At 33.1% G+C, this 16,793-nt stretch overlaps 1 protein-coding gene across 5 annotated transcripts in view; it reads right to left on the reverse strand.

The window, feature by feature from the left end:
* The window catches only part of Slc16a7 (solute carrier family 16 member 7), a 170,114-nt gene that overhangs the window by 16,626 nt on the left and 136,695 nt on the right, over positions 1–16,793 (reverse strand). For all 5 annotated transcript variants that reach the window (XM_071609712.1, XM_071609711.1, XM_071609709.1 and 2 more), the window contains one exon: positions 326–469. In XM_071609712.1, the coding sequence (XP_071465813.1) occupies positions 326–469 (144 nt within the window). The remainder of the gene's footprint in view (positions 1–325; positions 470–16,793) is intronic.

Raw genomic sequence — 16,793 nt, forward strand, 5'->3', positions numbered from 1 at the left:
TTTTTTTCTCAACTCCATCTCAACTGTCTGAAGAGTAAAAAGTCAAGTGAAAATAATTCAAAGCCATTTGTTTTTTAATAGTTAAGTGACTACTTTTAAGAGTTGAAAGTTAACATGTACAATAACTTTTTTCATTTCTTGAAATAAAATGGCCAGTCTAAAGTAGTTAGTAGTTAAATGCACGATCAGATAAAAATACTTTAAAATAACATGGTTTTAAAAAGTAAATTTAAAAAAATAAGTATTTTTGTTGTTCATGCTTTTTACAGAACTTTGAAACAACAGAAATGTTAAGAAAAAAAGCTAAAAACAAAACTTGGCTTACCTCCAATGAAGCCCACAGTGAGGTAAAGTTCTACTACACTGGTACTGAAAGAGGCCAAAACCATTCCCAAACAGCAGAGTAAACCTCCTACTATCACCACTGGCCGGCTGCCATATTTATTCACCAAAACACTGCTGATGGGACCTAAAGTAGAGAGAAGATAAAGAAATATTCAGTTAGGTGTCATTTATTGATACTTTAAAGTTGCTAATTTTGAAAGTTGAAAAAGCATATTTTAATGATTCAAGGAAAAAATTAGTTCATATGGAATAAAATGAGGACTTTTCAAAACTTCACAAATAGATAGAGGTTTTGCGATAGAGGTCTCTATGTGGCCCAGGCTGTGTTCCAGTGACCCTCCTGCCTCAGCCTCTCAAGGAAAAAAAACTGCAGGCATTTGCTACCACTTTCAGCTGATGGGTTATTTATAACTCTATATAAGAAAGCACATGAAATAATGAATTAGAAGTGTTGATAATTTTATGACCCTAACTATTCAACTTTTGTGGAAAAAATTTTAAATGAAACATAGCTCAGAAATCTAAATTGTCTTTTAAAATGCAGGTAAGTTTATATAATAAAAATCTAGGGATTATTAAAATGGCTTGTCTGTGTAAGAATCTTATAATAAAAGTTCAGTAGAGTAGAAAAAGGGAAATGAAGGGAAGGCATGGGGGATGGGAAAAGGAAAGACAGTGGAATGAATCTAACATAACTTTCCTAGGTACATGTGTGAACGTGAATCTCACCATCATGTATATCTACAAGTTATTTTAAAAAAGTAACTGGGTAAATGGCATAAGGCTCAATAAAGAGAAGAGCAGGAAATGGGGAGAGGGGAGGGGAAGGAGAGGTACTGGGTACTGAATTAGAACAGATACACTCCATACTTTTATAATTATGTCAAATGGATTTTACTGTCATGCATAACTAAAAAGAACTCATAAAAATATTGTAGAATAAAAGAATAATGTGTGTATACAAACACATACATGCCATTAGTTAGAGCTCAGTTTTTTAATTATGTTCAACAATGATTTTTCTTTAATACCATATATCACTGCTTCTAAAATACCAATTGTTTTCACATCATATTATCTTAGTAACAAGAATGGTTTATACTTGATGGTTTCTTCCAATCTCTGTTCATCAGTTAGCAGTCGGAGGCAGTAATGTAGCTATCATGGCCTATGCATGTTTGCATTTGGTTATTATCTCCTGTGACTTGAGAGAACTATGATTAATAGTTCAATTAATCATTTTAAGGAGCATTTGAAAAGGAATATATAAAAATAAACCATGAAGACATGAAATGTCTTCTGTTGACCCATTCTGGTAAGATAAAAGAAGTAGCAGCATTAAAAAAAAAAAAAAAGTCCAACATCTCTGGCAATTAGAGAAATGCAAATCAAAACTACACCAGTCAGAATTGCCACAATCAAGAATCCAAACAAAATTAACGTTGGCAAGGATGTTGGGGAAAAGGTATACTCATACATTGCTGGTGGGACTGCAAATTGGTATAACCACTCTGAAAAGCAGTATGGAAATTCTTCAGAAAACTTGGAGTGGAACCACCATTTGATTCAGTTATCCCACTCCTCCATATATACACATAGGACTTAAAAATCAGCATACTACATTATTACTTCCACATTAATGCTTATAGCAGCTCACTTTATAATAGCAAGTCTATGGAATCTACCTAGATGGCCTTCAACAGATGAATGGATTAAGAAATTGTTGTATATATACACAATGGAATATTACTCAGCCATAAAAAAGAAATTATGGAATTTGCTGGTAAATGGATTGAACTGGACACTATCATGTTAAGTAAAATGAAACAAAGGCTGAATGTTTTCTTGGTATTCAGATGCTAACACACAATAAAGAGTTGGGGAGAATAGACGTTCATTTGATTAGACAAAGGAGAATAAAGGGAAGAGAGGGAGGATGGGAATAGGAAAGATAGTAGAATGAATCAGACTAACCTTTCTATGTTCATATACGAATACACAACCATATAACTCCATATCATGTTCAACTACAAGAATGGAATCCTAATTAGAATAAGTTATACTCCATGTATGTATAATATGTTGAAATACTCTCTAGTGTCATGTATACCTAAAAAGAACTAATTTTAAAAAAACGAAAGTAGCAGCATCAAAATTTACAGAATGGGTGTAGCAGTTCAAATGAAATTTCTAGAAAAATGGTGTATAGTTGCCTCACCAGCAAACAGAACAATCTCATGCATGAAACATAAACATTGAGAACTGACTCAGATACTAAATGAGAAAAAATTCTAAGAATGGCTTACCCAACTTATTTAACGTATAATTAAAAAATATATGTCATGGGTGTATGTGTGCACAGGTATAAAATATTCAGAAACAATTAGTATCATTAAAATAATCTGTTTTAGTTAAGTCTACAAAAGCTCTTTTTGTGTTATAAAAGTTATAAATATTAAGAAAGTGTTGTGATTTACTTTGTGTACAGCATTTTTTTTGTCTTGGTGTATCATAAAACACCAGTACAACTTAACTGAGCTCATCTTCAAGTCAGTGAAAATTCATATTATTTTATAGGACCTGTCAATGGGTAAATGGTTTGCTTTGACATTTCCTTTTGAACTTAAAATTATACATCATCTGAAACTTGGGATACCACTTTAAAGAGAAAAAGACTACATTAGGTCCAAATACTCAGACTAAATTTGACCTAGAAAGATTAAAAAAGGATTTTAGTGATACTATAAATTACAAATCTGCTAAGTACTGTTTCTCTGCATTTAAAATTTTCTGCATGGATAGTATTTAAGACACACAGAGATTCACTCATCAATATGTCCATATTCTTTCATCCTTATATAAATATTATTTTTATTCTTTAAATATAATTTTGAAATTAAACATCAGTGTCCAATGAGATTTAATATGTCACAATGACTAAGAATGATGCATAATTTTAGACAGAGATAACTCAAAAATAAATTACAAAATATTAAAATTTTTATAAAACCATATGAAATACAGATATGTGATTACAAGTTGGAGGAAAATTGTTTTAAAAAGATGCACAAGTGAAAATAATAGAATTTTGTACCTAATGTCATAAAACTCCCTTGAAGAACTGACAAGAAGAAAAATTATACACATATATATTATATGTAATATACCACTCTATGATTTAGGAAATGTGCATCTTCATTGAAAAGCATATCAATAAATTAAAATAACTTTCTGTGAGGAAGGAAGAGTCACAATAAATTGATTGGCTATAATTAATTATTAAACTTATGTGTGGCAGTTTCATGATATTCCACACCAATTTTTTTCTGAAAATTACTTAACTGATTCAATTCAATTCAACTTAACTGAAATCAATTCAGTGCATCATTTCTTAAGTTTCTGGTATAAAACCAGTTGAATCACATCAAGAAGAAAATAATAAATAAAACACAACTACAGTCTTCAATACATTGTTGTACAGAGGAGGAAATAATCAATGTGATATTAAGAACTATGATGGATGATACGATAAATACTAGATTCAGAATAGATTTAAAGTTATTTATTAATTATTTGGACTAGAACAATGTATTCTCAATATTATTTATGTTATGTACTTCATTTTCTATGTGGTAGCTGAATAATTAACAAACTGATGAATGGTATAATCAATTACAATATTGTATAAATGTATTGGTCTAAACTACATAAATTAAAATTTGAATGTAGTTATGAGTCATAAGTTAATTTGCAATGTATGATGAATAATTACATCTTTAGCTTGGGATAACCACACCAAGGCTTCTTCCTCATTACTATGATTAACTAAGGGTAGCCACTAAAGAAAATGTTTAACAGTGTTAATTCTTTTCCTTTCTTTTCTTTTGAGGAGTATGCTTCTATAACTTCTATAAGGGCTTCAGTAAAGTATGACTGCACATATGTTGCAACTCTACATTGCATATTACCAGAGAAATGAAAAGCTGTGTTCCACTTATGTACAATGAACCAAAATGCATTCTACTGTCATGTATAACTAATTAGGATAAATTTTTAAAAAGATCCAATGAGAGGTCTAATTTTAACAAATGCTTTTATTTTTAATTTTGTACTTTAGTTAAATAATGTCCTGTGAGGATGTATTTATACAAGTCATCTATACTCCTTTTCTAGCAAAATGAGATATGCTTTATAAGTGATCTAGTTAAACATAACCGAAGCTCTTTCCTCCTCAATATTTAATGCTAATAAATTGTCATAAAGTCTTTCTACTTGGTAATAGTTTTGAGGGCAATTTAAATTTATAATATAGAGTAAAAGTGACTTTTTTAAAAAAAATTTCTAAGTGTTTATTATTAGGAGTCATCCAACATTAAATGCAAAACACACCACCATCCAGCAGCTCTCTACATTCTAGTAGATGTTGAGTTTGTTATATTAATTAGAAAGACAAAGCTACAAGAAAAGAATGAATTCCCCCAAAAGGTGTGCAAGAGTACCAGGATAATAATCTTTTATTTCCAAGAACATTCATAAAAGTGTAGTAAGGCTGTGTCTAAGACTGATCTATCTAACCACTTATCCCCCCGATTCCCGATTTTTTTTTTTTAGTACTAGGGATTGGACCTAGGGGTGATTTATCACTGAAATACATCCCCCCATTCTTTTTGCTTTTTAATTTTGAGACAGGGTTGCTGAGCATCTTGCCAAGTGGCTCAGGCTGGACTTGAACTTGAGATCCTTCTGCCTCAGCTTCTTGAGTAACTGGGATTATAGGCCTGTGCCACCAGACCCGGTTAGCCACTTATCCTTCTAATTCACACTTATCCTTCTAATTCATTCTCAGAATTTTATTCTCAAGAATAACAGCCACTTTCATGAAACCGTAAAGAAGGACTTTGTCAGGGAGTGGCACGAGGATAACAATATTATTATCCAGACGACAACTAGGTCCTTGTCTTCTGAAAGATAAGCAACAATCTTTTACTACTGTAGCTTCATAGCACTTAAAAGAATGCTCATTTATCTCAGCAAGAAATATTTTGTGAGTTCTTTTAAATTATAAAACTGCCTATTTTCAACACTCTTGGTGCATTTACAGTTGGTAATACACACACACACACACACACACACACACACACACACACACCACACAGAGCATTTATTTTCTATATATTTTATGAATCTTGTTCATGCATCCTATTCCAAGCTTTTTGCAGGCAGTTGCCATACACCATTATTAGTCATCAACATTTATTGAGCATTACTCTTTGTAGACAGTGTGTTAAGAATTGTACATGCTTTAATTACATATACTTTTCATGGCACTCCTATGATATAATTGCCTAATTAAGGCTTTTTAACAGTTGATAAAACTGAGGTGCAAAGTGTTTAAATAACTTGCTCAAGGTCACATTAATATGAAGTAATAAAATGTAAAATATGAGCCCAGGGTCATTGGATTACAAAACTGTGCTTTTAACTACTGAGCAGAAAAGATTTAGCATAGCAGGACTAAGACTGCTATCCAGAGAAAGGACTGTTGCAAAGTTGGCCCCTGTCTGCAGTGGGGAGCTTGAATCTCAGGAGCATGATTTTCTAAATGATAAAAGGGGTGACTACACCAAAAGTGCTTGTACAATGTGGTTCATGCTCACCATCAAATAAGCAATGTAGTTTATGATTATCTCTTTTTCATGTATGATGCTCATTTTTCCTCCTGGGAGTCTAAAATTTTGGTTCATGGAAGGCAGAGAATATGTATGTGGCCAGTTCACTAATAAAAACCTTATGCACTAAGTCTCAATAGCTTTCTGACAAAAAGCACTTCATACATGTTGTCCTAAGGGGTTGCTGGAGGAATTAAGCCCATTTAGTGTGACTCCCCTGAGAGAGGATTCTGATAAGTTTATACCTAGTTTCCTTTGGACTTTGCATTACATATTTTCCTTTTGCTGATTTTTTCTTCATTCTTTCACTCTAATAAATCATAGCCATGAGAAAGAGGTAGCCTCAAAGGTCAGCTAAGTCCTGTGAGTACTTTTAACAAATCATTGAAGCTAAGAGTGGTCTTATGGACTCTGAATACAAGTACTAGACCATATCTTTCCTACTGCTGAATTTAGAGTTCTGCATATAATTATAAACAGATGAGCTTGAGGTGACATATTTTAAAAATGTCTGACCTACATATAAATGAACAAGTCTGTTTCATATATTGTTATTATGTTTTGTAAATCTGAATTCAAAGTACTTGCTTTTATTTCTTCTGTATATTGCAAAACTACATGATAAATTCTACAAGAAAATTTGAATGTAATGTAATGAACATTTCATAAAATATATTTCATCAATTTCTGACAGAAACTATGAATTGGAATTGACTATCAATTGGAGCTACATAAAATTTTTATGCATGACATAAATACTAACAGAAGAAATGATAAAGAGTCATAATTTATTTTCCATTTGCTTTATTTCAAATTTGTATATGTGGTATCTTGTCAAATCAAATGACAAAAAGCACTAGTACAGGACTGGGAGAAAGTGGTTTGCAATTATAGAAATTTATTTGTGTTTACTACAATAGGGTGTGTGTGTATGTGTGTGTGTGTGTGTGTGTGTCTGTAAGCATGTGTGCTTATTAACAGTAGCTTTCTGTATTTTAAAGATTTTTCAAACAGATGTTTTGAATTAGGAAGCTTACTATTTTTATTTGAATGGAGGATGAGATTATCTTCACTATTTGTTTTCTTGAGTTTTATCCTGCCTTGATCTGGGATTGAAAGTTCACCTTGTTTTTCTGTATATATGATCTTTCATTTTAGGTTAATGAAAAACATGGGGGGAATAATTATGAAGTAGGTACTGCATTTGCTTTTACAAAGGATGGAGATAAAATACTACACAGCAAATTATCTTCAGTTGGGACATCCTTAAGGATAATTGCCTCAATGTGATTTAGTAGGGCTCATTCATTTTGATGAAAAAATTTCTCTGTGTCCACTGGAGACACTGATAGTGTATTAATCAACATTCAATTAGTATTTCAAGTGCATAAGACAACATGCAAAGGTTCAGAATGAATTGTGTGGACAGTCATAGAAAGCAGGGAAAGGAAAGGGATTAGTGTGCTAGGTACACTTGGGGCATAACAGGAATGGGGGATATTGGAAGCCATATATAATATAGAAATGGCTTATTTTTCTCATAATCAGGTCTCAGTAGACATAACAATTCCTCAGGGAGCATATTCTCACCACACAAATAGATGAAGCTTCCAAAGTTCAATGCTAAATCTAAACTGCTATTTTAAGATGTATCTACATATCTATAGCTCATTTGCCATATTTTCCACCCTGAATTTTTTTTTCTTCACAAATCTCAATGTCATCGGCCTGTTTGGAAGATGGTTTCTTCAATTTTGCTTTATAAAAGCATAGTTATTTGGGTTTTTTTTTTTCTTATTGTCTTCTCTCTTTCCATAAATTCGAAATGCATTTATTTACTAATTTTAATCATCACAGCTGTTTAAAAGATATTATCATGTTATTTGTATGAGAGAAGGGAGGAAATAGGACAAATTGGCATTAAATTTTAATAAATGTAAATATTTAATAAATTGTATTAAATACCACTTTTTTCAAACCAAAGAGTGGTAAAAGTGACCATTCTAATTCTCTGTACCCAAGAACAACAACAGCAAGGACTTCCTAGTGTTCACAGGCTACATTATGTTCTTGTAGGGAAGATTCTCCCCTCTATGAGGCTGGTACAATGGTTAGTTAGTAATAAACATAAGACGTCTTCAGCACTTGATGCTATTCTAAGCTCTTTATGCATAAAATCTTACATCATTACGAGTTGGTACTATTACTTAGTGTCTATTTTGTACATATGGAAACAGGTTCAAATTAATAGTTTGGAAAGATTGCTCAAGTATTCTGTTATCATTCCTCTGAACTTTTTTTTTTGGAAAGAAATGATTCACTCTCTTTTACATGTATGATGCTCATTTCAAAAACAGTATTACATGTAACATTGCATTTCACATTATTTATACATTGCATTTGCTGCTCTTTGCAATAATTTTTAAGAAAATGGAAACATAAAGACTGTGTTGCAACAACTGCTAGTTGCCTTCTCAAGAGCCACAAATCTTTCCTTTTTCCTAATCAAATCCTTATTTTACTATATACCTATACTGCTCTGAGAGGCTCCAGGCCCAACCTGAGAAGTGAATCACAAGTACCATAAGCTCATCATGATGGCTCAGCATCAGAACTAGACACAGGTTTGAATGTGTGCATTTGGGAGCAATTAATATAGGATAAATTCTTCTGGGAGCTTCTGAAACAGACTTTCCTCACTTTTAAAAAGAAAGCAAATGCTTCTGGATGTTTTTGTGAGAGTATGGTACTGGAGATGCCATGGACATCTTTGAACTGTGAAGCATTAGCTTGAAGGTAGATGGGATAGATAATGAAGCCCTGATTAGATGAAAAGGTCAATGAATCAGCCAAGCCAGGAGTTGCTTTTTGTACAGACTCAATGTGAGAAGACATCACTGAACTTTTTTTATTTATTTACCAATGGACATTGGGTTATTCCTTACTTGCATTCTAAAAGATATTAGATAATATTAGAAAAATCTAGCTCATATTAATAATTTCACAAAATCTGTTAATACTCTCATACTAAACAAGTAGTTAACATCTACTTATTATATATCTCCTTTTCCAAAGCTTGAAAGGTTATTTAGTTTCGAAGAATTATCTCAGTGGATGTAACATGGAGAATTTAAAGTGCTTCTGTTATTTTTCAAATTTACCATGCTCAACTAAATGTTGGAATAGATTAATCTCTACAGAATTTTTGAAATGTGGATATATAATTCAGAGAGTCTGGTCAACAAGACCCTGATCCACCCTGGCAGATGGCACCATTGGTAGAGAAAAACAGAAAGGAGCCAAGAGGTTTTGCACAGGTCCCTAAGGGTGACCTCTGAGGAATCTCAGTTTTAACCAACTTGGTCTTACACAACAGGAAGGAGAATATAGCCTAAGCACAGTCCTACGTGGCCATTTAAAAGAAAAAAGAATTTTTTGTTTGTTTGTTTGTTTAATGTAACTGAAGATGTACACTTGTGTCAGCCCTACCACAAGTAAGTAAACTGGTTATAAAAGAATGGTTCTTATGTGCCAGTGCCTAATAATGATCACAGAGGACTCTAGATTCCTAAGTTTGTCCTGAGTTAATTTGAGTCTGATCTCATAGGCCTACAAATCTTCCTAACCTCCTACATTGATAAACTTGATCTGATTTTCATGGTATGATTATGAGTTACTGTCTTCATGGTTTTCAGAGACTGGCTGAAATGCTAATTGCTTTTGTGCTACTTGTTTACAAAAAAGGAATGCATTGCTGTCTTGTTTACTGTTGTCTTAGCATGATCCTTGCCCTAGGTATGCCTTGTCCAGTCACCTGCCATCTGCCATTGTGGACCTCTGAACTGCTATGATGCTGAACATCCTTAACTGTCCATACCTGATAGAAAATAAGGACTTTTGGTTAATTCCCTCAGTGTTGTCCTCTTTTAGCAGAAAGCAACTTGGAGAAGTCATTGCCCATTTTTCCATAGAAATGGAATATAAAAATTGACAGTGGGGAACTGTGACAGTGTTCCACTTTATGATTTGATTATAGCCCTTGCTGCTCTGCCACTAGAATTGATTTTTAAAATAGACATGTTTCTTTCTCTTCCTTTCTCCTGGTTCCTCCCTAATCTCTCCCCTGTCCCTAATCTCAGGGGAAAATAGGATTCCCTTTCTTCCCCATTTTAGGCAGATTTTTTCTGTCTTTGAGTACACACCACTATAGGAATGAAGTAATCCAGATTTGGGGATAGTACCAGAAGATCTCAGAAATGACTCTCAAATTAAGAAGTGAATTACAACTCCAGACAGAGAACATGTGGAATGTAGCCTTTGAATCACCTCTTTAAAAGCTTCCCCACCCCCTAGTTCCTGCTGAGGGGCAGAACCACAGCCTCTGTGACATGAGTGCCTGTGTTTCTCCTTTGCTAGCAAAGCAATAAACCTTCTTTATCCTTTTTCTCATAAAAAAAAAAAAAAAGAAAGAAAGAAAGAAAAGAAAACATCTTAAATATTCCATGAACAAGTCAGGAAAATGCAATTTGTAAATTGAGAATTCTTATGTTTTAGGCAAATAATTAGCAATATGACCATTTCCAAAGGATGCAAAAACATTGCACTCTTGAGAATTTTTTTCTCATATCTATTACTATGCATAGAATATTACATGAAGTCCTATGAAACATTATATATTTGCTAAAAATGCTATGTTTCCTTCATCTGCACTTCACAATTAGTTTTAAATGACACTGTCTTAAAGCATTCTATATTCTCATCTTTTTAATATAATTCCTTAACCTTTTAATTGCTTTGATCCTCTCTCTCTTTACATACATACATTATGTTATATTCACTTACATATTTGTTATACGTTATGTTATATTACATTATATTCATTTGCATATTTGTGTTACTAGAATTTCAGTTCAAGTGTGGTATGGGCTGAAGGTTACTCATATTTATAATTTAGTTAGGCATAGAAAATTTTAATTTCACATAGAAGATGATAAATATCATTTAATTCAAGAAATTTATTTTCTGAATAGATTTAGGATTGTCTTAGGATGCCATCATCACTTCATTGGCATGATACCGATATTTATTATAACATACATTATAGATAGAATATCTTTTTAAAAAATCTTCTGAATCTTTTTTCTTTTCTAAACCACATACAAAACAAAAAAATATACAACACATTTTCCAAGCTAAAGGCCATTTTAGAAATGTGTATATGTTCTCCATTCACTTTAATGTGTCTCTTTAAAAGAATGTTAGTTTATGAGCAAATATTCCTAACCAAATTATAAGGTCCACTTGCCTCAGTCTCCCTGCCACTGTGCAGTACAGTATTTGATTTTCTACCTAGTGTAGGTTTAGATGTATATTTGTGTTTTGAATACAAGGGACAAAGTACCAAGAGAATGTGCTTTCTAATATGGCTTGTGCTCTTTTTACATAAGTTCCAGTATATTATAAAGTGCTACAAAGCTTAAGTAATTAGTCCTGTATATTCATTCCAGGGAATCAACATAATTTAGAGAAGTAATAATTAATGTCCAAACCGGTATTCTCTTGTTTAATACTTTTGGCTAGGACTGGGCAAACACTTTCTCTTGTTTCCTCTTTTGTAAACATACACACACACACACACACACACACACACACACACACTGTGTACAATGGTAATGGCATAGTTTGAGATACATGTACATAGTGAAAAGCTTATTATAGTCAAGATAACATATCCATCTCCTTTCATGGTTAGCGCATTTGTGTGTGGCAAGAACACTTAAGATCTCTCTTTTCAAGTACAATATAGTAGTATTAACTACAGCCCTCATATTATACATTAGATCTCTAGAAAGTATTTGTTGTATAGAACTACAACTTTGTACCCTTTGACCAACATCTCCTCATTTTCCCTGATATCCTCTCTTCCACCAGTAACAATCATTCTATTCTCTACTTTTACTAATTTGACTGTTTTAGATTCTACATATAAGTCAGATTTTGCAATATATATTCTTTCTCTGGGTGGTTTAATGTCCTCTGGGTTCATCCATTTTGTTGGAAATCACAGGATTTTCTTCTTTTTTAAGGTTGACTAATATTCTATATGCCACAATTGTTTAATCTGTGAATCCATTTAAGGACACTTAGGATGTATCCTGCCTGTCCCCTTGGTTGAGACTACATGGAACCTTGTAACAACATATTTTTCACTATGCAGGCACATACTCAGAGAATTACACTCTACTGAGGTGGAAGTAAAATCTGGTTTACTAAGAGAGTCAATCATGGTAATTTCATTCTCCCTACTAGTGAATGGTTTAGAGCCAAATTAGGATCCAATACTAACCAGTGAGATATGAGTGGAAGTCAACAAATGATTTCTGGGGAAAAAAAAGTCCCCCAGTTTTAAAAAAGATTTAATATTACAAGATGTTTTCTTTTATGCATATATTGCCTGGTACTACAGCAGCCATATTACCCTTGGAGATAGATGGCTGGAGGAAAAGATGAACCACAGTAGCTAGCTATTATGGTTTGGATGTGAGGTATCCCCCAAAAGCTCACGTATGAGACAATGCAAGAAGGTTTAGAGGAGAAATGATTGGGTTGTGAGAGTTTTAACCCAGTGAATTAATCCCCATTGGATTAAGTGAGTGATAACTGAAGTGGTAGCCTGTGGCTGGAGGAAGTGGGAATTGTGGGGGGCGTGACTTTGGGATATATATTTGTATCTGTCAAGTGGAGATTTCTCATTCTACTTCCTGCTTCCTTATAACAGAGTCAGCCACTTCCATCTACCACACTCCTAGCCATGATGTTGTGCCTCACCTGAAGCCCCAGGGAATGGAGCCAGCCTTCTGTGTATTAAGACTTCTGAATAATAGAAGGTACTTTGTCCCTTGTATTCAAAACACAAACACACACCAACACATCTAAAAAAAAATAACCTTTTTCTCCTCTACAGTGTTTCTGGTCGGGTCACCTAGTCACAGCGGCGGAAAAGCTGACTGAAACCCTAGCAGTTCAAGAGCATCACAGTAGGATGGGCGTGGAGCCACAGCAAGGCCAATCTATGGTCACTCTTCCTCTAAACTTCCTATGAAGTAAGGTGTGTACTTTGTGTTCAACCACCCAATGGATGTTGAAGCTGAAAAGCATAGCAGCAAATAAACTTGTAGTGAAAAAGCATTATTCTTAAATGTGTTTCCTTAAACATTATGGTACAAAGAAGGATAAGATTTGGAATTACTGGAAGTTATTATTTTAAAAATTATTCAATAAAATGTCTAAGAACCTGTTTTCAATTTTACTTTGAAGAATTGAGTATTTTAATAGCTTATTTTACAAGTTTCCTGAAATAAGTGACAATCATAAATTTATTGCACTACATACATTCATAAATTAAATGAAAACTCTTTGACAAGAGTTTATTGACATTCTAAATTTCATGAAGGCTTAAATAAAATATATGACACTACCTAAATATGTTATTATGGTCAGCATATAGTTAAGTTCTTAATAACAAATTATATTTATCTACAGACACAATCATTGTAAAAATTTATTAGAGGTAATGAATGGTTTCTGAAGTCATTATTAATTGTGGTATATGTGTGTGTGTGTGTGTTCTAATCTATGTAATGTTACTATTAAAGCAGGATACAGCATTATAAAAATTACAATAAGCCATTTATATCTTTTGACACCATCTATAACTTCTGTAAACAGATTCAACTGTATTAGTGTTCAGAAAGCACATCTGAAATGAAAAATGAAAGAATGAATAAAGCCCACCATTTAATGGTTTAAAAGAACTGTGCATGCTCTTCATATCCTTTTATTTGAGGAAATCAACAAGTTCCTAAGAATACCATACATAATATGTAGAAATAGTATGTGCAATTAAGATCTGCAGAGAGGAGCATGTGGACCTATGAGCAGTGAATGCAAGCTTTTTGAGAAAATTTGAGAAAAAGACCAGAATTTGTAATATACTTCAACTTACTGAAGACAGAATGTGGGGAGGATCATAAAAAGAGAAGGAATAGTTGCAAATGTCCGGAATTGTAGACTCAAACCAAAATCAAAAGATTGGGAAGTAATGAAAACTTGTTTGATATGGAAAGGGAACAAATTACACAAATATGAAATAGGCTTCAGATCATTAAAATGCAAAGCAAATTTGAGCTTTTGGAAGCAAAAAAGAAAGCCCAAGAGAAGAGTAATAATACAGTTGAGGGAATTAACTTAGTTGGGCTAATGAAGAACAGCCTAGAGAGGAGAGTAAATGTGTGATGTCTGTGAGAGGCTTGACAGGCAGGAGATTCAAATCTCATGTAAAAAAATAATAATTTTTTGGAGGACAAAATATAAAAATAAGTAATGAGTGTCAGGGTCTCTAAGCACTGATAGATGCTGACAGGGTGACTAAGTTAATGTGTTCAGGGGAGGTGTAAACACCACAGTAATGAGAGAAAAGTCAAGTTATAGAAATAAAAACCTATTTCTCACAAACAAAAATATGCCTTTAGTAGATTAATGAGCTTGACATCAATCCTGAAGATTCTAGGAAGAAACTAAAATAGATTAAGAGATTTATTATAAAACCTAAAATAGAAATCTATGATCAATACAAGTCAGCAAATTTATCACTGTAAACTAAACACATTTCTTTCTGTATCTATCTATGTGTCAAATAAATATAGAAAAGAACACATCAGCCTTTTTGAAGATATTTTACCAGATGGCTAATGAAATTCTAGCAATCAATATGGAAGGTGCAGATGGAGTTTCAGACCAGTAAGTTTAATAGAGGAGAGGGACTAAAGAGTCCTAAACTAGCTTACAGTCAGTGTTCTCGTGGTCTGCCAATGGGCTCTGCTATAGGTTACATCCACATCAACATTTCTGTACTAACTTCAAGTAATAGGGACCATGTGATTACCAAAACAAAGCAGAAAAACAAACAAACAAAAAAAACCCCTACAACATAAGTGTCTTAACTGAGAGCCTACAACATAAGTGTCTGGTATCTCTAGGGGACATTTGATGGCACTGAGAACACAGTGCTAAACCTCCTGCAATGTGCAGGACCCACACTGTGAAGATCTGTCCAATCCTGAAGGAAATAAAATTCCCACTGAAGTACTTGGGTCACTAGATGAATAGAAGTGGGTTATCTGTAGAGCATAGTTCATTCACACAATGAACATTTAATACAATCCTATACCCAGAATAGTGAAAAGAGGTACATGTAGTTGGTCCTCTGTGTCCACAGATTAAATCAACCACAAGTCAAAAATATTTTTAAAATGCATCTGTTTTGAGCAGATGTTGTCCATAAATAATGTAGTATGACAACTCTTTATAAACATAAGTAATCTAGAGATGATTTAAGGTATACAGGAGAATATGCAGAGGTTATATGCAAATAAAACACCATTTTATAAAAAGGACCTGAGGAACCATAGATTTTAGTATCCTAGAACTAATTCACTACGGATATTGAGACATAACTATATTGATTTAAGTAAAGATTTAGGAAGAACATGACAACTTCTTCATTATTTGAAAAATTTTCAAGTGGGAAAATTATTAGAATAGACAGAAATTACAGGACTTTGATTTTGATAGAAAAGACATTCTTTAAGCTTTGAAATTGCCTTTCAATTGATTAACCATAACTTATAATGACCATTTGTTCAGCATATCATAGAGGAGCTTAAGGGCCGAGTGATGGTCAGACATTTATGGTTCTTTAATTCCTAAGTTTTTATTAATGCTATAATATTTCAAATTTCTTATAAACAGATGCTATAATTCAAAATATTTTAAATTTAAAGTTTCTCAGGTTTAATTCCAGTCTACATTTTGAAGTTATTTTATTGCCATGGTGTTTGCTAGAAAGCCTTATGTTTCTTAAAAAAGAAAACTTTCTTTATCAAAAACACATAACCTATAGATTTATTTTTGGGTAAAGTGTCAAATCAACTTTTATACCTCCTGTGATTTAATTCTGTTACTATAGTATTAACAGTCACTGTTCATGACATCTGTAATTTTCCTTGTTTGAATGTGTTCTAAATAACATAGGTATGAAAGATGGCTAGAAAAGTACAGAATTTTATATTTAGTTGCCAAGGGTAAATTTCAGCATTCTGAAACATACACAGTCCATTCCTTTTTAAATTAGTAAGAAGAATTGACCCCATTAATTAATTGCTTATCAAAAATTAAATGTTTAGTTCTAAGTTGGGAAGGTGGTATGGGGGATGCTCTTCTAAATATTCTATGGTGGATGGCTGTTTTCTCACTTCAAACGGAGAAATTAAAAACAATTGGCAATGTAGAAAAAAAAGGAAGGTGTAATTCTCCAACTTTGTACATCTCTTTAAACATTTGTAGCTCTGAGTGACATGAGCTGTAGCAGTCATGGTGACACTGCCTTCAAAGAGGGAGAGAGATGCTCACATCTAAAAAGGTTCTCAGATAATGCAGACATTCTTATCTCTGTCAATGAAAAGTTCTGATCACTGGGAAGAATTGATTATGGAAAATCACTCAGCCAAGAGATTTTTAAAGGTTTTGTTTTGTAAAGTTTTATCATACTATGCTTTGGTAACTTGTTCTGGAATTCATTCATTCATTTGAAAAATATAGAGAGTATTATTTGTTTGCCAGTCATTTTAAGTGTTTTTCAGTTGCTGGGGCTAACCTTATCCCAAGGTTGGGAGGTGAGGGTCACTTTAAAGTAAGCCAGAGATAAGTAAATGAGGATGG

Source organism: Marmota flaviventris, chromosome 3 (assembly GCF_047511675.1).
Source record: "Marmota flaviventris isolate mMarFla1 chromosome 3, mMarFla1.hap1, whole genome shotgun sequence".
NCBI classification, from domain to species: Eukaryota; Metazoa; Chordata; class Mammalia; order Rodentia; family Sciuridae; genus Marmota; species Marmota flaviventris.